The sequence below is a fragment of the Mercenaria mercenaria genome, chromosome 6, assembly GCF_021730395.1.
Source record: "Mercenaria mercenaria strain notata chromosome 6, MADL_Memer_1, whole genome shotgun sequence".
Taxonomy (NCBI): Eukaryota; Metazoa; Mollusca; class Bivalvia; order Venerida; family Veneridae; genus Mercenaria; species Mercenaria mercenaria.
The window spans coordinates 65,571,431-65,593,073 of NC_069366.1; the positions used below are offsets into that span (position 1 = coordinate 65,571,431).

General features: G+C 33.7%; 2 protein-coding genes and 1 non-coding gene across 4 annotated transcripts in view; 2 read left to right on the forward strand and 1 right to left on the reverse strand.

The window, feature by feature from the left end:
- The window catches only part of LOC123548560 (sodium/hydrogen exchanger 8-like), an 83,383-nt gene extending 81,866 nt beyond the window's left edge, over positions 1-1,517 (forward strand). The window contains exon 16 of the mRNA XM_045335912.2: positions 221-1,517. Coding sequence (XP_045191847.2) covers positions 221-376 — 156 coding nt within the window. The 3' untranslated portion in view covers positions 377-1,517. The remainder of the gene's footprint in view (positions 1-220) is intronic.
- Positions 1,518-11,297: 9,780 nt separating this feature from the next.
- Positions 11,298-11,369, reverse strand: Trnag-ucc (transfer RNA glycine (anticodon UCC)). The gene has a single exon. It is a non-coding gene; the product is annotated as a tRNA-Gly (tRNA).
- A 58-nt stretch (positions 11,370-11,427) lies between these two features.
- LOC123550392 (ADP-ribosylation factor-like protein 2-binding protein) lies at positions 11,428-21,009 on the forward strand. Of its 2 annotated transcripts, none has more exons than XM_053546195.1 (7): positions 11,428-11,510; positions 13,934-13,988; positions 14,953-15,014; positions 15,317-15,423; positions 16,569-16,654; positions 17,380-17,476; positions 18,484-21,009. In XM_053546195.1, the coding sequence occupies exons 1-7, from the start codon at positions 11,435-11,437 to the stop codon at positions 18,616-18,618; spliced, it is 618 nt and encodes a 205-aa protein (XP_053402170.1). In that variant the 5' UTR covers positions 11,428-11,434; the 3' UTR covers positions 18,619-21,009. The 2 variants fall into 2 exon arrangements, with proteins under 2 accessions (XP_053402170.1, XP_053402171.1); XM_053546196.1 differs by lacking the exon at positions 11,428-11,510 and adding an exon at positions 11,858-12,012.
- The last annotated feature ends 634 nt before the right edge of the window (positions 21,010-21,643 follow it).

Sequence of the window (21,643 nt, forward strand, 5' to 3'; positions counted from 1 at the left end):
GTAACAAAATGTCTTCATAATTCAAAACATACCACGCACCGTCATACATCTGGATACTTTTAGAGTGATGTCATACTTGCATTTGGTTTTTGTAAAATAGAAGAAAATAGAAGAAATTCTAAAATAATATATGTCCTGGCATTGGCAAATCAGGCAACATTTATATTTAATAAAAATATGGACTATTAGATGTATATATTTATCTTTTATATGGCTACAGGAGGTACGTGATGCGAAGACACAGATGACGAACTTGACGAAACAGTGGTTTAACGATGTACGAGCAGCGCCATCAGAGTCTTCAGATGAGGAGGAAGAAACGTTATTTATAAATTCTCGACATAACTCAGAGAGCAATGAACCTTTACTACAGTGATCTAGAATTCCATAACAGTAAAAATGCCACTCTGAAGAAAAGAGATATTGTTTTGCTCCTTGTTGGTTGGTCAGTTGGTTCCTGCTCAATATCTAAATAATGCTTTGGCCTACAATCATTAGTGGTCTGTGGTTCAGAGGCCACAACGATCTCTAGACTGAAAACAGTTCCTGCTCAGTAACTAAATAATGCTTTGGCCAACATTCATCAAACTTCATAGGATGATTACCAGTCCTGTTGTTAGTAGATGACCCCTATTGTTTTAGGGGTCTGTGGTTCAAAGGTCACTATGACTTCTATACTGAAAACAGTTTCTGCTCAATAATTAAAGAATGCTTTGGCTGTGAATTTTCTTCAGGGGGTTTCCTGTAGTCAGTAGATGACCCCTGATGTTATTAGGTCATTTGGTCAAAGGTCAAGGCCACAGCATACAATATCACATACCCGCTTGCCTCCCACAGGCCATCACTGGAGGGGAGCATAAAATTATGTGTTTTACAAACAGCTGTTGTTGTGAGATTGACTTTACAAAAAAATGTAATTAAAGTATTTCTATAAGGTAGATTTTTATGCTGTGCTTGATATTTGCTCATGTTTCAAATTCTGTTTAGTATTACTGATTGATTCACCTGTTCTGTAATGGGACTTTTTGTTAATTTTAGAAATGATACCAATCGTATATTGATTTTGTACGTTATTCTATAGAAATCCAATGTATGTGGTAACAGGGTTATTTCAGTTTTTTTTCCGAAGAAATATTAAATCGATTTGAATTTGTCATTTATTATACACCAAAACTATTACAGTTTATGGATTCTTTTAAGACTTTCAGGATATCTTAGCAAAGAAAAAAATCATAAAGAGATAAGAAGACTGTTGAAATAAAGAAAGTACACAATTTTTCATGGTGAGAATTTTGCAAAGAGTTTTGGGTCATAAAGCTAATATAGAGAGCAAAAGGTTTAAAATCTCTGTTACAGAACTGCTGAATCAAACAGTACGTTATACTAACTGGATTTGAGCTTTTTTTTTTAGAAGTAAGTTTCAAGCTTATTTTGAAACTTTTCCAAGTTCACTTCCTTGGAATGTCTCATTATGTTTTGAATGAGCAACTGATTCTTCTATTGTTCCTTAGCTCACCTTTTTAGCTCACATGTCACAAAGTGACAGTGTGAGCTTTTGTGAGCGCGCAGCGTCCGTCGTCCGTCCGTCCATCCGTCCGTCCGTGCGTGCGTAAACTTTTGCTTGTGACCTCTCTAGAGGTCACATTTTTCATGGGATCTTTATGAAAGTTGGTCAGAATGTTCATCTTGATGATATCTAGGTCAAGTTCGAAACTGGGTCACGTGCGGTCAAAAACTAGGTCAGTAGGTCTAAAAATAGAAAAACCTTGTGACCTCTCTAGAGGCCATATTTTTCAAAAGATCTTCATGAAAATTGGTCAGAATGTTCACCTTGATGATATCTAGGTCAAGTTCGAAACTGGGTCACGTGCCATCAAAAACTAGGTCAGTAGGTCAAATAATAGAAAAACCTTGTGACCTCTCTAGAGGCCATATTTTTCATGGGATCTGTATGAAAGTTGGTCTGAATGTTCATCTTGATGATATCTAGGTCAAGTTTGAAACTGGGTCAGCTGCGGTCAAAAACTAGGTCATTAGATCTAAAAATAGAAAAACCTTGTGACCTCTCTAGAGGTCATACTTTTGAATGGATCTTCATGAAAATTGGTCAGAATGTTCACCTTGATGACATCTAGGTCAAATTTGAAACTGGGTCACGTGCCTTCAATAACTAGGTCAGTAGGTCAAATAATAAAAAAACGTTGTGACCTCTCTAGAGGCCATATTTTTCATGGGATCTGTATGAAGGTTGGTCTGAATGTTCATCTTGATGATATCTAGGCCAAGTTCGAAACTGGGTCAACTGTGTTTAAAAACTAGGTCAGTAGGTCTAAAAATAGAAAAACCTTGTGACCTCTCTAGAGGTCATATTTTTCAAAAGATCTTCATGAAAATTGGTCAGAATGTTCACCTTGATGATTTCTAGGTCAGTTTCGAAACTGGGTCATGTGCCTTCAAAAACTAGGTCAGTAGGTCAAATAATAGAAAAACCTTGTGACCTCTCTAGAGGCCATATTTTTCATGGGATCTGTATGAAAGTTGGTCAGAATGTTCATCTTGATGAAATATAGGTCAGTTTCGAAACTGAGTCAGCTGCGGTCAAAAACTAGGTCATTAGGTCTAAAAATAGAAAAACCTTGTGACCTCTCTAGAGGCCATCCTTTTGAATGGATCTTCATGAAATTTAGTCAGAATGTTCACCTTGATGATATCTAGGTCAAGTTTGAAACTGGGTCATGTGCCGTCAATAACTAGGTCAGTAGGTCAAATAATGAAAAAACCTTGTGACCTCTCTAGAGGCCATATTTTTCATGGGATCTGTATGAAAGTTGGTCTGAATGTTCATCTTGATGATATCTAGGTTAGGTTCAAAACTGGGTCACATGAGCTCAAAAACTAGGTCACTATGTCAAATAATAGAAAAAAAACGACGTCATACTCAGTTCAAAACTGGGTCATGTTGGGACAGGTGAGCGATTCAGGACCATCATGGTCCTCTTGTTACTGGTTTATTTTTTGGGGAATAAAAACATAACTTCTTTTCTGAATATGCATTATTATTAAAAGTACCAGTTGGATCTAACAAAGGAATTTCATGGTTAATTTTGAGATATTGATGAAAATTGATCCATGGTAATTGTTAACAATAAACTTTTAAAATGATCATTGATTTTATAGAAGAAAAATTCATTGTTTGATAGTTGGCTAAATTTTTGAGCAAGAGTTGTTTATGTGCAAAAAAGTATGTTAAATACTTACGAGATGCAGCTTGATAAAGTACTGTTTTTAGAAACATTTTAGGGAATCTTGGTGAGAAACAATATTTTCTGGGGGTGGAGAATCTCCCCTTTTACACCAGGGTATATTACTGGTATTACTTAACAAATCCAGGTGTTATTAACAGTGAAGAGAGTGATTTTAGGTTCCTTTAACCATTTTGTACAATGGTATAGGTACAACATTTTAAAAATAAATTTCAAAGAGTTTTTGATACAGATTTATGTTTTATTCATACTTAAGAAATATATCTTACTTAATATGTACAATGTGTTTATAAATTTCTTGACGTTTGGCTTTCTACTTAAGAGAAATGGCATTTATGATGTTCAGAGATTAATATTTTATTGTTGGTTTGTAAAGAATTTGTTTGAATATATGTTATGTTTGGTTTAAAAGTTGAAATCCATGAATTACATGAAGTAGCTTTTGGCAAAAAACCACGAAATTACATGCCCACAAAATGAAATGATTTCAAAGTATCTTGATGTTTATTGTACTGTATTGGTTGACTGAACCTGGTTGAAAGAATCATGAATTTACAAAAAATGGGCAAAGATGATGTACATGTACTAACAAGATTTTTCCATGATTTCTCTTTGAATATAAGACAATAGCATTCATTTTTTTTAAACCAAAGAAAGGTAATAGGAGTTTTTTCAATTTCCAAAATATCTATATTCATTTTTATCTATATTCATTTTGAATTTATCGTTATAAAACAATTTTGATAGGATTCTTTTTTTTCATTGTAAATCAGTTATTTTGAACAGCAAAAAATTTTGAAATTTCAACTTTAGTTTAAATTGTTGATGGACTTTTAAGTTATCTCAAAACCAGAATGACATTTCACTTTAAAAAAATGTAAACATTTCATGGGCCGTAATTTTACACAGGAAAAAAGACATTTATAACAGATGTCTTTAAAATTCAAGAATTTCTTACTACCATCCCTGAAGACTGTGAAATGAAAAATAATATATATCTGGATCTTACAATATGTTTCCAGTATATATATATAAAAAACAACACAGGTGGAATGAACAATATTTCAGTCCGTACAAACATATTCTTTTAAAACAAAAAACTGTGTTTGCATCGTCTCATTTCATAGTTAGTAACATCATACTCACTGGTACCTCCTAGTGCCATTCATAGAGGCAGTTTATTTGTCCATTTCTCATTATTTATTTTGTACATATTAGTATATGTTAAATAGTGTTTTATAATGTAAACTTTTATTTTTACTTTAAAGGTTGTTACATGTCCATGTGAATGGATAGAGGGAAGGTTAAAGGGAATGTAAAATAATTATGACTGAAGTGATGTTTTATTTCTATGCCTGTTACTTAGATGCAGTTTTCAAGTGTATACTTTAATTTTTATGATCCCCTCCCCCCTTCCAAAAACAGCAGGTATATTGTTTTGCTCATTGTTGGTCAGTTTGTAGATCACTTTAATCTTAGTTACCTGTTAGTATCTAGGGAATGCTATGTCTCACAAAGGTTAAATTTCATAGGATGGTTGCCTGTGGTCAGTATATGACCCATGACCCTTAATGTTAGTAGGTCAAAGGTCAGGGTCACTGTGACCTCAAGACTGAAAATGGTTTCAACTCTGCTGTCGTTTTGGGGATCAGTAGGTCAAAGATCAAGGTCATAATGACCTTGACACTGCAAAATAATTTAAGCTCAGTAACCAAAGAATGCTTTGGCCTAAAGTGCACACACTTAATAGGATGATTGCCTTATTGTGCTGGGTGTCAGCAGGCAAAGGGGCTTGTCTATAGTGATTTCTGGGACTGAAATGGGAGAGGCCATTATGGGGGACATACATTTTTTACAAACAGTGCTTGTTTATATTAAATGGCACTACTGAATAATTCTTAAAGAGGGAGATGTCTTTTTATCAATTTTTGTGCCCCATAAATTTTGCGGTAGAGGCAGGGGCACTTACAGCTGCCCATGTCCGTCCATCTATCCTTATTTGCGTTGTGCATATCTCAAAAAGTATTTGTCCTAGAGTCATAAAACCTCACGGAATTGTTATTCAGCATGTGAAGTTCTGCCCCTGGTATTTTAATGGAGATTTCACACAGCCAGACCAGTGTTATGGCCTTTAACTGTGATAGTCAAAAATATATAAAAGTGCCTAAAAGTTTGTGTCGCATGTATCTCAAAAAGTATTTTACCCAGGTTATGAAACATGATAGGTATATTATTCAGCATGTGAAGTTGCACACCAGGGGTTTTGTTTGAGACTGCACTCAGCCAGACCAGAGTTTTGGCCATTTACTTAGTCGAAAATATGCACGAAAGGCATAAAAGTTTGAGTCGCATGTATCTTGGAACGTATTTGACCAAGGGTCATGAATCATAACAGGAATGTTATTCAGCATGTGAACTTGTGCCCCTGTGGATTTGTTTGTGATTTCTTTTGGTCTGAACAGAGTTATGGCTCTTGATAAAGAAAAAAATATGCATAAAGTGCATTCAAGTTTGTATCACATGCATCTCAAAAAGTGTTTGATGTAGAGTCATAAAACATTAGAGGATTGTTAAATAGCATGTGAAGTTGTGCACCTTGTGTTCTGTTTGGGATTTCATTCAGTCAGACCAGAGTTAGGGTCCTTGACTTAGTTAAAAGTACATATAAGATGCGTAAAAGTTTATGTTGCATATATATTAAAAAATATTTCACCTAGAGTCATGAAACCAAATACAGTGACAGGAAGTGGAGGCACCAGTGTCCTATGGATACACATCAAGTTTTATATTTAGGGAGATGTGATAAGATAGAAACAAAACAAAACTATCAGATTTTACCAACTGGCTGCACAGGCTGTAGGCACATATTTATCAAGTCATACATGTTTCATTAATGGTTTCTGACTAAGACATATACCACGTTTAATTGCTGATAACACATGGTTTTTCTATTTAAAATTAGACCTTATGTGTTGCCTCAACTAATGATAAGGGAGTTAATATGATTTACCGCTAGTACTTATAAAAGAATGCACAGTACTGCCAATTATTTTAAGTAATCAAAGGAACCTGTCTTATAGATGGGTAACTATGGTAATACACACCTTGAATCCATATTGATTGGTATTTTTATTTATTTTTGTACAAAGTGGGCTTTAGTGTTGAGAAATCCAATATTTATTATTTCAGAACCTTGTTGTTGTTGTTATTTTGATTCAGTGATGTGTTTGTTAGGTTTCACACTTCTTGATAATTTTATAGTGAAAATATTTTCTTTGTTAGTTTAATATAAAAAAGTTGAATACCTTTAAAACAGTTATAAAAAAAATTATGAGCTGTACCAGTATTTATTATTGATTGTCGGCTATGCTTAAACTGCATTCCATCTCGTGTTTTTCAAAGTTTGTTCTTATCTTTTATACTTTTCTATGTTTTACATGCAAGTAACAAGCAAGTTGTTTTTTTTTTAAAAATAATGTTTATTTTCCAGAATGAGACATTCCGACTTTATTTTAGATAAAATTGTCATGTAGCTTCTTTTTAGAAATAAGAGTTTATAGAAATAGTTGAAGTTGTATTGAGCAGCAACCCATTGGATAGATAATGACTTTCACCTTGATTTGAAAGAGTGTCAGCTGAAGATAGGAACATTAATTGCTTAAAGTGCTAAAGCAGGTGTACATTCATTCAGAAGAAAATGATTGTTAAAAATTCATGGGATCTGCAGATGTTTTATTGTATTAATATACCCGGTACATGTTTGAGTTCAAATCACCAAAGTGCTAGTTTAGAGTGTATTGGTCATATACAGTCAAACCTGTGTTTAAGACTACTTGTTAGGTACGATCTCCGGTTGTGTCATACCAAAGACCTGAAACATGATACCAGTATCTCCTGTGTTTGATGCTCAGCATTAAAAGGGAAACTAGTTTCTCTTCTCTCATACCCTAGTGACAATAGATTCCATCAGAAATGAGGTGTTGAGAGTGACTGATGTAAGTTTTTGAACTTGTTTCACAGTTTACTTAAAATAAATTAGTATAAATTAAGACCACATGTAGTCAAGACACCATTTAAACTAGTTTCATTTCCAGTTTAAATATTTGCTGTATAGTTTATTATGTGAATTAAGACTACCTGCAAGTAGAAAACACTTTTTGGCTCGCTCAGGTGGTCTTTATGTACAGGATTGACTGCATTGAAAAAAACAACAGGTTTAACTGTAATACTATTGTAAAGCTTTTAAATGATTAATATGATTACTGTAATGTGCCACCAACAGTGTTCGTCTTTATGGGCATTAAATATATAGTAGTTTTATTAGCTCGACTATTCGAAGAATAGGGGAGCTATCCTACTCGCCCCGGTGTCGGCATGAGCGTGATCGTTAGCGTTAGCGTCACACAAATGTTAAAGTTTGCGTACCACCCCAAATATTTTCAAAGTCCATTATGATATTGCTTTGATATTTTGCATACTTGTTTACCATCATGACCCCAGTCTGTAAAAAGGAGGAGGCAACTCTATCAAGCATTTTGACTGAATTATGGCCCCTTTTCGACTTAGAATATGCTTATTGTAATGTTAAAGTTTGCGTACCACCCCAAATATTTTCAAAGTCCATTGAGATATTGCTTTGATATTTTGCATACTGGTTTATCATCATGACCCCAGTCTGTAAAAAGGAGGAGGCAACTCTTTCAAGCATTTTGACTGAATTATGGCCCCTTTTTGACTTGAATATAATGTTAAAGTTTGCTTACCACCCCAAATATTTTCATAGCCCATTGAGATATTGCTTTGATATTTTGCATACTTGTTTATCATCATGACCCCAGTCTGTAAAAAGGAGGAGGCAACTCTATCAAGCTTTTGACTGAATTATGGCCCCTTTTCGACTTGAATATAATGTTAAAGTTTGCGTACCACCCTAAATATTTTCAAAGTCCATTGAGATATTGCTTTGATAATTTGCATACTTGTTTACCATCATGACCCCAGTCTGTAAAAAGGAGGAGGCAACTCTATCGAGCATTTTGACTGAATTATGGCCCCTTTTCGACTTAGAATATAATATTAAAGTTTGCCTACCACCCCAAATATTTTCATAGCCCATTGAGATATTGCTTTGATATTTTGCATACTTGTTTATCATCATGACCCCAGTCTGTAAAAAGGAGGAGGCAACTCTATCAAGCATTTTGACTGAATTATGGCCCCTTTTCGACTTCGAATATAATATTAAAGTTTGCCTACCACCCCAAATATTTTCATAGCCCATTGAGATACTGCTTTGATATTTTGCATACTTGTTTACCATCATGACCCCAGTCTGTAAAAAGGAGGAGGCAACTCTATCAAGCATTTTGACTGAATTATGGCCACTTTTCAACTTAGAATATGCTTACTTGTAATGTTAAAGTTTTACTCATAGCTTATATTATATTATCAAGCATTGAGAATAGTCGAGCGCGCTGTCCACTGACAGCTCTTGTCTTTAATCTGACTGTGGTTTTTTCCAAGATGCAAAACTCTAATTTCAAATACTGTAAAATCATTAATATTCATAAGGGACAATTTTTCATGGATTTTGAGATTGCATCTGTCTATAAAATTTAATTCCCGTGAGCAAATAAAAGTCACATTTATTTTATCTACAAACATTGAAATCCACGAATTCATATACCCACAAAAAGGTTGTTTGGGCCAAAACTGTGAAATTTCATGCCCAAAGAATTAAATGATTTCACAGTATAGTACTCAGTATTTTCATGATGATGCTTTTTGATTTTTGCTGATCTTATTTTAGCTGCTAATTTGTATATTGTGCATGGTAACCATTTTATTATGAAATAATATCAAAATATACAAAGTTTCTCAAAATGTATAGTTTTTTTAAAAATTGTTATATTTATACAGCGCATGATGCAGCCAAGTAACAGTAGCTTGGAATACCAACAGTTCACTTGATATGTTACATTGTAACTTGTAACAAATTACATTGTATATGTAGACATTTATGACACATCCGGCATCATATAGAATTGTAGTTCAACTGCAGTAAATATTGATATTGTTTGAGGGGCCTCTGTGATCGAGTGGTTAAGGTTGCTGACTTCAGATCACTTGCCCCTCCCCGATGTGGGTTCAAAACCTTGCATACGAGGTAGAATTCTTCATGTGTGGAAGCCAGCGAAGGTTGGTTGTTCTACCTAGCTGCCCGCCAACGATGAAATAATACTGGGAGGGTAACCTAGGGTCTTCCTCCACCATCAAAAGATGGAAAAGTCACATTTGACCTAAATTGTGTCAGTGCGACTCTAAACCCAACAAATAGAAACTTGTTCTTGAACATTTACTATTTTAAAATAAGTTAAGAAAAATTTCCTTTTACTGTTTGTATTGTGCCACACTTTTGTAACTGAAATTAAGCACACTATAATATGTTATATTGATATTACAAGTTTTTCTGTCTTTTTATGTTGTCACACTTCTTATTTATGTCTTGTCTGTTCAGTTCTGTGAAATCACTAATATTCATGAGGAACCCATCTTAATGGATTATATGGTTTCAACAACCCTGAAATTAAATTCAAATGAACAAGTAAAATTTCTGTTCATTTTATCTTCAAAGGTTGAAGTCACTGAATGCATGTACCCACAAAATACCCTTTTTTGGCCAAACGCATGAAATTTTCATGCCCACGGAATTAACTGATTTCACAATATGTACATAATTCTCAGCAAAAGTTGTGGCGTTATTCGCTAAATAAACCATATACATTGTATTACCTTATTGCTTCATCCAGATTTATTTAAGTTTCCTGTTAAAAATACATTGCATGTGCTGTTACTGTGTTTATATTTATTGCTGTTAAAATTGTGTTGCTATAAAACATTGTCAATGTGGGAAAAATGCTATTTTATAAATTGGAATAAAAATACGTTGTTATTTGAGTTTGTAAACTTACCTAAAAAATATTTGTCTAGAATGTTGGTATACGCTTTAAAATAATGCTTAGTGATGGATCGTAACACTCAGTGTAGAACACTGATAAGTGATCCTGAATAAAGGATATGACAGTGTATTCTTTTACCAATCCAGTCTGGTACACTTTTCAGACCTCAACTGGCAACACTCAGAGATTTATTCCAGTCTTTAACCCCTGAATCTATCAGGCCTCTTCTTACAAGATTCAGAGATTCAATCCAGTCTACCGGTAGTACCCTTTTCTGAGACTTAGAGATCCAGTCCAGTCTTGTACACTATTCAGACTTCTACTTGCAAGATTCAAAGATCCAATGCAGTCTAGTACCCAATTTAGACCTCTGCTGGCAAGTGCATGCTGTCTAATACCTTATTCAGACCTCTACTGACTGAGATCCAATCCAGTCTAGTACCCTATTCAGACCTCTGCTGGCAGGACTTAGAGATGCAACCCAGTCCATTACCCTATTCAGACCTCTGTTGGGAGGACTTTGATAAGGTACTAGACTGAATTGTATCTCAAATACAGTCTAGTACCCTGTTCAGACCTCTGCTGGCAGGACTTAGAGGTCCAATCCAGTCTTATACCTTATTCAGACCTCTATTGGCAAGCCCTATTTAGACAGCTGCATGTTAGCAGGACTTCTAGATTAAATCCAGTCTTCTACCCTATTCCAAAGAGCTATAAAAGAGTTCTTTGCCTATTCAGACAGCTGTTGGCAGCACTTTGATATCACATCCAGTGTAGTACCTTATTCAGACAGCTGTTGACGGAGATGCAATCCAGTCTAGTACCCTATTCAGACCTCTTTTGGCAGGACTTTAGACCCAATACAGTCTAGTACCCTGTTCAAACCTCTGCTGGCAGGACTTGGAGATCAAGTCCAGTTTAGTAACTTATTCAGATCCTGCTGGCAGGACTTTTGCAGATTCTAATGCAATATAGAAGGCCTATTATTGTTTTATTCCTTGTATCAAAAATCTAAAAATGATTTCTGTTTACTGAAATGTAAAGAAAGTATTAAAATGGAATAGAAAAAAATATGTGCGTCGGCCGGGAATCGAACCCGGATCGACTGCTTGGAAGGCAACCATGCTAACCTTTACACCACCGACGCTTGTTAATATAATTCTGTCCATAGGTAAAATAAAAACAAAAAATGCGCGAGACTAACATTGGATTATGGGATACGTCTCCATTTCCTGTTTAAAAATGGCTTCCAATTTTGGTGACGGGGACCAAAACACCAATCAAAACGGTAATAGTTCATGTCCTATAATTTAAATAGCAACCCATAACAAAATTTAAATACTGCCATATATCTTTTATTCAAAAATCATACAAACACTAACTGTTCTAAGCGACATCAGCCTGTTTCATTTATTTCATCGAAAAGATGTAAACAAAAGGATTGTCTCCCTTGTGTTAGTTTATAATAGTAATTTTCGAGTTTTTCTTTGAAATTGAAGTTTGTTAAAGTTCAGCTTTGCTTTCTTTAAATGCGGGATTTTATTATCTGATTGTGCCGATGCGTTAATCTGTTGCAATAAACTTTAATCGACCTGTTGGTGAGAATGTTTTTCACACAATATTCGGATTACTTTGCACAAGAGTGTCAGTGGTCAGGAACGACAATCAAACACAGACTTGTTTCAACACGAGCTAAATACCCAAGACAAATATATTTTAATACCATCATTTGGTTTAATAGTCCATTCGTATAAAAGATTTTTAAAGGATGAGTGCTTTGTGTGTTTCATGTAAGTGACTTTTTGCTATTTTTGTTGAATAATAGTTTGTATTGCAACCTAGGTAATAAATAACAAAAGTTTTGTTTTGAATTTGATGAATTTAAATGTCAGAATTCAGATATGGAGGGAGAGGTCATTTTATGTTACATTGTAACTTAAATAAAAATGAAAAATATTGACATGTATAAACAAAGATTGTCTTTAGGCCAACAACATTTACAAATAATTCTGTTAGTGTAGAAATTACACCCATTGAATTTGGTTTTCAAATTCTTGGTAGCTAGATGTCATGTTTTATAATTGTCGCCTCTCTCTGTATGCATGAGGTGGTGCAGGTCCCTACCCTGGCACAGTTCAGACCGGGGTGGTACCAAACATTCTTATAAGATTTAATGTGATGAATACTGTTTTTAATCTCTTTTAAAAATAACAGTTAACTGTACAGTATACTCGTCTTTAAAACAACACTGTTGTATTGTAATTATAAATACTTCACTTAAATTATTCACTTGAAATTAGTTTAAAGCCACGAAAAAAAACCGAGAGTAAACTTTTTAATTTTCTCCTGATTTTTTTTTTCATGTAGTTCATGTAGAGTAGAAGCCCGGAACATCATTAGATGTTAAGCGTTGTCGCTTCTTAGGCCCATTTGAATTTGTTTTCCCAAATCGGTACTAAATTATCTTAATTGTGGTTATCATGAATTATCTTTCATTTATTCTATTCCATTTAATTGTCATAATATTGGTATGTACATTCTGACATATATTATATTACTACTATTTACAGTTAAAATTCCTTATAATGGTTTGTTCTTAAAAAGATAAAAAATCACAGTTTTTTAGCACAGTCTATGCAATATATACTTGTGTAATGTACTATCAATTGCGTGTTTGGGCACAGTATCCATTGCTTGAATTAGACTGGCGTTACATTTATATAGTAAAAACAAGTTTATTTGGTGTTTGTTTTTTTAAAGAACATAATTTATCTTCACAGTCATATAATCTAGATTTTACAAGTTGAGACCATAGCACCTATGCTTGGGTTCAGACTGGCCTGACATTTAAAAATATCAATCAATAAAATTTCTAAAAAGGAACATTGTTCCCTAGCACAGTCTTATCACCCTTTATGTCAATATACAGAACTTTTACTGAAAGGGGCTGTAGCACTTAGCTATGAATTTTGACCGCCCTGACCAGTGCTTATTCAGCCTTGATTTGAAACTGTTGAGAGTTGGAGCTTCAATTGTACTGGAGGGGAGTGCATTCCATGTGTCAATTCAATTACTCTGTGACTGAAAGTATTTTTTCTTGTGTTAGAATTGGCTCTAGGCTTGAATAATTTCTGTGTGTTCCCCCTTGTGTTAGTATTAGTTCTAACAGTTAGCAAGTTTGTGGAAGTTTTATCTAGTTCATTTCTTTGGCAGATAAATTATAGTCTCTTCTAATCAAATACCTCTAGATTTTGGGCTGGCCCCCTAAATTGTTGGGAGAAAATTATGCCCATATAGCTAATGTTAAAAATTTATTTTTGACAGTCTGGGCCCCTAAATAATAGCTATTTTATATCCCTGTATCCTATTCAATATTCATGATTACTGGACCTTTTAGACGGCCCTAAATCTAGGAGTCAGGTAACCAGACCGCTTAAGACTCCGAATCTAGATGTCCAGTGACAGGACCCCTAGCCACTGCCTTAAATTAATAGAATGCAAATGAATAGATATAAAAAATAACTGTTAATTAATAGACTACATGTTTATTATTGATGGGTCTGTCTGTTATTAAGAAACTTAAAACTACACACATATTAAAAGTACCAGGGTATATTACTTATAAACATTTACAAATATAAAATATTTTAAAATTTGTAATAAAGTCTTAAATTTAATGTTTTCATTATATCTTCTTTTATTTTCGTGCAGATGCCATGGAGGTGGAAGACTTGATGTTTGATGAAGAAGACTTAGCAACATCCAGGTATTCACTATACATCTACTGTAAAAAAATCACTTCTGACATAACATGGCAGTTTAAAACAAATGACATAACATTGGTGAACTTCATCAGACTAGAAATATGGCAAGACATAGATAAATTATATGAAATAAAAGCCATGTAATGCTCACCAAAACCAGGGATAACACAAAAAAGAGGATTCCTCTTATTTCCATTGTGGTCCCTGATGTTGGAGGTATGACACAGAAAATCATGTTATAATTGAATATGCAGTATGAGTATTGCACAAATTTTCATAATTCAGAAATGCATTTGAGATCACATATATTCCAATCAAAGTTTGTATCACGTTATTGAAACATTTCATGAAATGTATCCACAGTTTTTAAATTATTTTTTTTTCAAAAGGTCTTTTATAGTTATCATTATATGATAGAGGTTCTATTTTATCCATGCTCAGACTGTATTGCTCCATACATGTACATCATGGCTAATTTAAATAGAACTTGTCTTAACAGATAAAAAAGTTGATAATGAACCTATAATGAACTTTAAGTTAATGCTCATTATAGTCACAGCCTAAAGTTTCATATTATATGAAAATATGCTTTGCTAGTAGTTTAGAGGAATTGGGTATAAAATTCTGAGCTGTTTCATGTGGGTTGTCTTAAAAAATTTTTTTAGTATAGGCTTGGACATCCATCTGACTTATGGAAGGTAGCTGGTTCTACCCTGCTGTCTGCCCATGCTGCAGTAATACCAGGTGGGGCAACTGGAGCCTTAATCCACTGTGAAAACCAGAAACGTGGCATATGTGTTGTGACATGAGACCAGCTACATGTAATCAAAGATTTTAATGCTGTACTGGCAACAGTTATAACAAAAGTCATTCAACTTACAATTTCTAATGGCTTTGTGTACTGGAAGCTATGAAGGATTTGCATTTTGCATATTTGTTGCATTTAATGTGTGTATCTGTTTTCAGCTCGAGTATAAGTGATACCAAGTTTGATCTAGTCATTGGTCATATTGAAGACATCATCATGGGTAAGTCCTTTATCATACCACAAAATATATTGAGTATATATGAAGTTATTTACCTTATCAAGACAGCAGACTGCAAATCTTAAAGAATGAGAATGTCTTCGTATTGAATTATTTCATATAGACCTACTTTGACAATAATGGAAGTTAGATAGAATTTTACCACAGTCTCCACAATACCTTAAATACTGGTCAGAAATCCAGAAAGCAGTCATAGAGCATAGTTGCCATAAGTTGTGACCACTTAATCTTCAATAGATGTAAAATAAATAAGTTTAAACTAAAATATTTATGCTCTTTTACAGAAGATGAATTCCAGACAATGCAGCATGATTTCTTAGAAAAATATTACAATGAGTTTGATGATTCAGAAGAAAACAAGTTCATATACACAGACATTCATAGAGAATATGTAAGTTTATTTACACAGACATTCATAGAGAATATGTTAGTTTATATACACATATATTCATAGAGAATATGTTAGTTTATATACACAGACATTCATAGAGAATATGTTAGTTTATATACACATATATTAATTCATAGGGAATATATAAGTTCATATACACAGACATTCATAGAGAATATGTAAGTTTATATACACACAGATATTCATAGAGAATATGTAAGTTTATATACACAGACATTCATAGAGAATATGTAAGTTTATATACACAGACATTCATAGAGAATATGTAAGTTCATATACACAGACATTCATAGAGACTATGTAAGTTCATATTCACAGACATTCATAGAGAATATGTAAATTCATATTCACGGACAGTCGTAGAGAATATGTAAGTTCCTGCAAAGTTTGTGTAAGTTCATGTTCACAGATAGTCATAGAGAATATATAAGTATATGTATACAAACATCCTTAGAGAATAATCATAGAGAATATGTAAGTTGATATACACGGACATCCATAGAGAATATGTAAGTTCATCTACATAGAGAATTTGTAACTTCATACACACAGACATTCACAGACAATACTTTAAGTAACTTCATATCCACAAACATTCTTAGAGAATAAGTAACTTCATACACACAGACATCAAGAATATATGTGTATGTTCCTGGTGATATTCAGCTTTGTTTAAAAGAGCTTACATTTATTGTGACATTGGAGAGGTTAATATACTCTGAAAATGTACAGCCTATTGTTAGATTTTGTTGAAAAGCAAGTTATATTGGTTGAAAGTTTTTAATATCAAAAACTTCACATTCTGGTACGAGTGCCATCCTGTGCCTGAGATAATGTCGGAGATGCACCAAGGATCTTCCTTCACTATTTAAAATTGTAAAATTGTCATTGTACCTTAGCTGTTACTTAATACTTAAAGATATATAGAATATCATTAACAGAGCAACTAGTTGTAGTATGTGAAGATGCAAAATTGGAGTACTTTCTCATTCTCTTTAAACACTTCCATCTTTATCTTGTGCTGTTCAGCTTTTATTCTGACTTTGTGTCTTTATTATTTATGCTAGTTTTGATGACTGTATTATTTATGCTAGTTTTGATGACTGTATTTTAATACATTTCAGGTTAGTTTAGTAGAACACTATCTAGAAGAAGAATTAAATAAAAGACTGCCAGGATTTTGCATGAGTGAATTTTCCAAACAAGTTATGTAAGTATTATATGTATCAACAAGTGTTCTTGAAGACATTTTTCCCCGGCCTAAGTGCCTGACATTGTTAATGTTTAAGGTAGTGGACATGGAACATCACTCCGAAATTTCCGTCTGATTGCGCATTCTCCGTATCCTCGTTACGCATTCTTCACCTATTAATGTAGCTTATACATGGGGATGCCATTGCCTTACTGAACCATACTGAAACAATTGTTTAATTACAGAGAACACGTAAATAAACAGAAATTGGCAATTGTTATTACGGATTCATTACCTTAATTTGTGCAGAAATATATTGTTGGAAACATGAATGTTGTGTCATCCAGTTTACTTTTAATAAGTATTATATTTGGCAGTTCTTCAGGGAAATATTTTACCTATCAGCAGGTTGGAACTGGAATTTGACAGTGATCAACAGATTCTAATACTGGTTAAAAATCCAGTGCATTGTATTTATAATGCTAAATACTCCCTCCCTTTCAAGCTGTAACACCTCCCTTTCAAGCTTTATCACTGATACTAATATTGATCAAAAATTGAGGTAGCAGTCATGGAACAATATGAGATTTATCAAAGTTATCAGTAGGTTTAAACTTGTTTCTGTTTTAATTTATTTGTTGGCTTTTCATCCTTACAAGAACTTTCAAAGTTACAGATATATATGGGAATTTTTCTTCTCAAAACAAAATTGATAAAATCATGTATTTATTCATATTTTTCAGGGAAAGAAAAGATGAATTAGATGGTGAAATATTTGAAATGTTGCTCACTTTCAGTGATTTCATGTCTTTCAAAGAAATGTTCCTAGACTTTAGAGCTGTAAGTTATGTTAAATTACCTGGCACTATATGCAATAATATCTTAATTTTTCAGAAATTTTGTCTGTATTTCAATTGTTACAAAACTATGTTATGAAGTTAGCACTTACTTCAACCATGACCTCTGTGGCCAGGAGGTTATGGTTGCTGACCGAATCACTTACCACTCACCCCTGTGGGTTCAAAACCTCACTAAGGGTGTAGAATTCTTCCATGTGAGGAAGTCATCTAGATAGACTGCAGAAGGCCGGTATTTCTACCCAGGTGTTGGCATGTGCCTGAAATAATGCATGGAGGGCACTTAGGGTCGCCTGCACCATCAAAAGTTGAAAAGTTGCTATATGACCTATAATTGTGTCATCATGACGTTTTACTCGTAAAAACAAATAAACTTACGTTTGCCTCAGATTTTGAAATTGAGAAGGTCCAGAATGATGGTGACAGACAGGCAAAATAACATGTATAAGGCGGTTGTAATGTTACTTAATAAACTGTAATGTTCTCTCTTGTGTACAACCAGGGACCCTCGTGGCGGAGTGGTCAAATTTTCTGACTTAGAATAGCATATTTCTCACTACCGTGGTTTTGAAACTAAGGTTCATGTGATAAGTGCCTGTATAGAATGAAGCTAACCAGGGGGCTTGCAAGAGATCCATGGGTCTACCTTGGTGCCAACTCATGCCTAAAATAATTAATGGAGGGGCACCAGGGTTTTCTGTAGCAGGATATTTGTACTATGACCTGAATTGTATGGTAGTGACTTAAAGGTGTTGGTTGCTCATTCCAAGGGTCTTGGATTCGAGCCCCAGTGGGGTCATGACCATGACTTCTCATATGACACTAGTAATGGTTTTTCCAGGAAGCAGACTTGAGAATGGTTCCAATAAACTTGAAGCCTTCATCACAATTGAGCTAAAACAAATTAGGATAAACTAAACACTTATTTTTGCAAGGCTTTGTAGCATTTTTCAGCAAATTTATTTCACAGATGTTCTATAATTGTTTCAGGAAAAAGAAGGAAGGACTGTAGATTTTAGTGCTGGTATTACTGTTACTAACTTGGGTGCTGATCTGTGTCTAGACGGATCTGGATTCTCTTTGACTGGACATTCTTTCAATGGAAATAACTCATCACATCATTGATGTACCCCACCCACCTCAGGATATACTCTAGTTTCAAGACAAGATACGTGAAAAATGGATTAACAGTTTGCAGCTCCACTTTATACTTACACATTGTTATTGGTTTATAGAATTACACATTACTTGTAAATTGTATAATTTAATTTTACCAGAGCTGTGCCAGTTTAGTGTTAAAAATTCCTTCTCCTAGGACATATATGTATTTATTTTCAAATGATGTCATTCTTTCTCGGAAAATGTCTTTTTTGAAGTCTGTATTTCTTCCGCAGAAAGGTCTTCCTTCAGTATGTTATTCCATCTATACACCATTAAAATAACTGTTTATAAACGTTAGATTTTAAAAATGTGTTCTAAGGAAGGGTCAAAATTTCTAATTATTTTTTTTTTTATCTTTGAAAAATTTTAAGTCCATAAATCCAAGTCCCTGCCACACAGTGGTTGTGGCCAAAATGATGAAATTTTATGATGAAGCCAGCTTGGTTTTCAATAAGCCTTCTTTTTGACCTAGCTCCTTCATATATAATTGAACAGTTAGACTTGTCAGTATGGTAGTATGGTTTAAATTATATTCTTCTGATATTTAATGAAAGAAAGGCCAAGCCTCCAGATTTATGTCTTTGAAACCTTTTAAAAATCATATCTATGTACTTTTAGATATAAAGTATGGTTGAAGTAATTCAGTGAGATCCAGGCAGCTTTTTTTTTTTATTCATTCTGCAGACTGAAAAATATATGGAATAGTTCTTTCAGGTATTAGTCATGCAAAAAACATGTAAAATAATAGTAATTTTCTGCTTGATCCACTGATCTGAGAAAGTTATTTTTTTATTTTGTGAATTGTGGCTTTATTCTACAATATCTTGATGTAAACTACACTATGTTTTTTAAGGTCTCTTTAGGATCTTTCTTAATTACTAAAATATCTTTTATGTATTTTTCCATTAAAGTGAGGCAAAATCAGTTTCAAAAATTTAAACAGTAATATCAAATATTGCTTTATACAAAGATATCCTGAAACTTGTATAAAAAAAACATTTACAGATAAATTCAAAATTAAATTTTAAGAAAACTGATATCAAAATGACTGAAATTCATCGATAGATGTGCTTTACATAATACAGTAATTCAAATAATTGTTATTTTGAACATTTGTTTTGAAAAAAAAATGAAATTTTGATGTCCATCTAGGGGCATGTTTATTTTGTGGTAGAAAGAGTTGATTATTTTTGTTACCTGAAATTTAGATTATTATTTTTTTAAGAATGGAAAGATAATATGGTTATTACTATAGTAGCTCGATCAGGGATGTTGTATTCCATTCAAGAGGATTTTTGACAGATTGGATCTCATGAGGCGCAAGTGTGATCTAACCTTGCAAAATCCACGAGGGCAGAATACAAAATCCCAGATCTAGCTACTGTTATAATGACCCTTTTATTATATACCTCCAACTTTTTGTTTGTTGTTTTATTATTGAACAAAATCTTCAATATTTATCAATGTTAAAATGGAACTTAGTGAAGTTTTTATGTGCGCTATTTATAGAACTGTGTCAGGTCATGAATATTAATGAAAGTAGTCTGGCAACATACAATACAAAAGGTACAATATGGAGTTTTTTCTGCCTGTTCATATTTACTTGTAAAATACAACCCTATTTTTTTTACAGTTTTTATTAATAAATAATCGTATTGTTTCTTATATCAGTATTACCAGTAATACTGAGTATGCAGTATATAAAACAAAAAGTAGGTACTGATAATGTAGAATCATCCTTCACTTTTGGATAAAAATGACATTAAAGTAAGTTATTGTTCAAGATGAGATATTTGTTAAGTGATATTACGTGTTCAAGAATATGTTGTTGTTGTTTTCCGTCCTTTTATGTTACATGAAAGTGTTTTTAGTTAACCTTTAGCCTGCTGGCGGCAAGTGATTCTGCCTCTGCAACCAGTGCAGACAAAGATCAGCCTGCACATTTGTGCAGGCTGATCATGGTCTGCACTGTTCACTATTTAGTTTGTAAATTTCAGTGAACACCCCTTCAAATAATAAATGATATTGCCCAACTTGAATGATAAACCAGTCCATTTGAGAAATTTGGCAGGGTAAAGGTTAAATTGCCAGTAGTCTAGTGATATATAAGCTCAGCTACTACCATTATTTGTGAGAAAATGCTCCTTTACTTTACTTTATCCTGTAATTGCCTGACTTCTTAAGTGTTTGAGTTGAACTAGTGTATACATAATGTATGATGATAGGTTTAGAAGTTACTTTAAGCATGCTTATGTAGAGATAACACATAATAACTTGTGACATCTGTAGTATCCTGAAGAATTGGTGGTGGACCAGGGCACCAAAGTATCCTGAGGGATTGGTGGTGGACCAGGGCACCAAAGTATCCTGAGGGACTGGTGGTGGACCAGGGCACCAAAGTATCCTGACAGATTCTGCAGTTGCTAAAACAGGAAACAATCATGCATTAAAGCTATTTTAGCAAAAAGGTGTTCAAAGCTAAATTAAATAGGTATCATGTTGCTAAGCATTGATTTCCTTCGCCATGAAACTCGCATAGATAAAATGGTGCGTTAAAAGCATATTTTCTCCTTGTTACACATTTACTGTCATGTTAAAACACTCCTTAAACATGACAATAACAGTGGTGTCCTGCCAGAATTTGTTCTTAAAGCCCCAACTTTTACTACCCTGGCAGTAAGTTTTGTAGGAGGAGCCTATCAAATAACAACGCTACTCTAGGCTGTCTGTTAGCTAAAAATAGCTCACTTTAAATGATTCACAGGCAAATGTAAACAATGGTCAGTTGAAGAAGAAATTTGAACTAGTTTGCATGTTTTGATGGTAAAAAAACTATTATTATCCATATTGTGCATCCATATCAGTATCAATCCTATGAAAAATTGAGTCAAGACTAGCATTCTTGATTTTTAATCTTGTTTATGTAAATTTAACAATGAAACTCAAAATCAAACATTCATTTAACTAAAATTCTGTCATTGCTGGCTGG

Excerpts from the sequence above, each read along its gene's own strand:
- LOC123550392 (XM_053546195.1), top strand. The coding sequence starts at position 11,435 with ATGGGATACGTCTCCATTTCCTGTTTAAAAATGGCTTCCAATTTTGGT. Across the intron at positions 11,511-13,933 it reads CCAAAACACCAATCAAAACG|ATGCCATGGAGGTGGAAGAC; the intron begins GTAATAGTTCAT and ends ATTTTCGTGCAG. Across the intron at positions 17,477-18,483 it reads TGTTCCTAGACTTTAGAGCT|GAAAAAGAAGGAAGGACTGT; the intron begins GTAAGTTATGTT and ends TAATTGTTTCAG.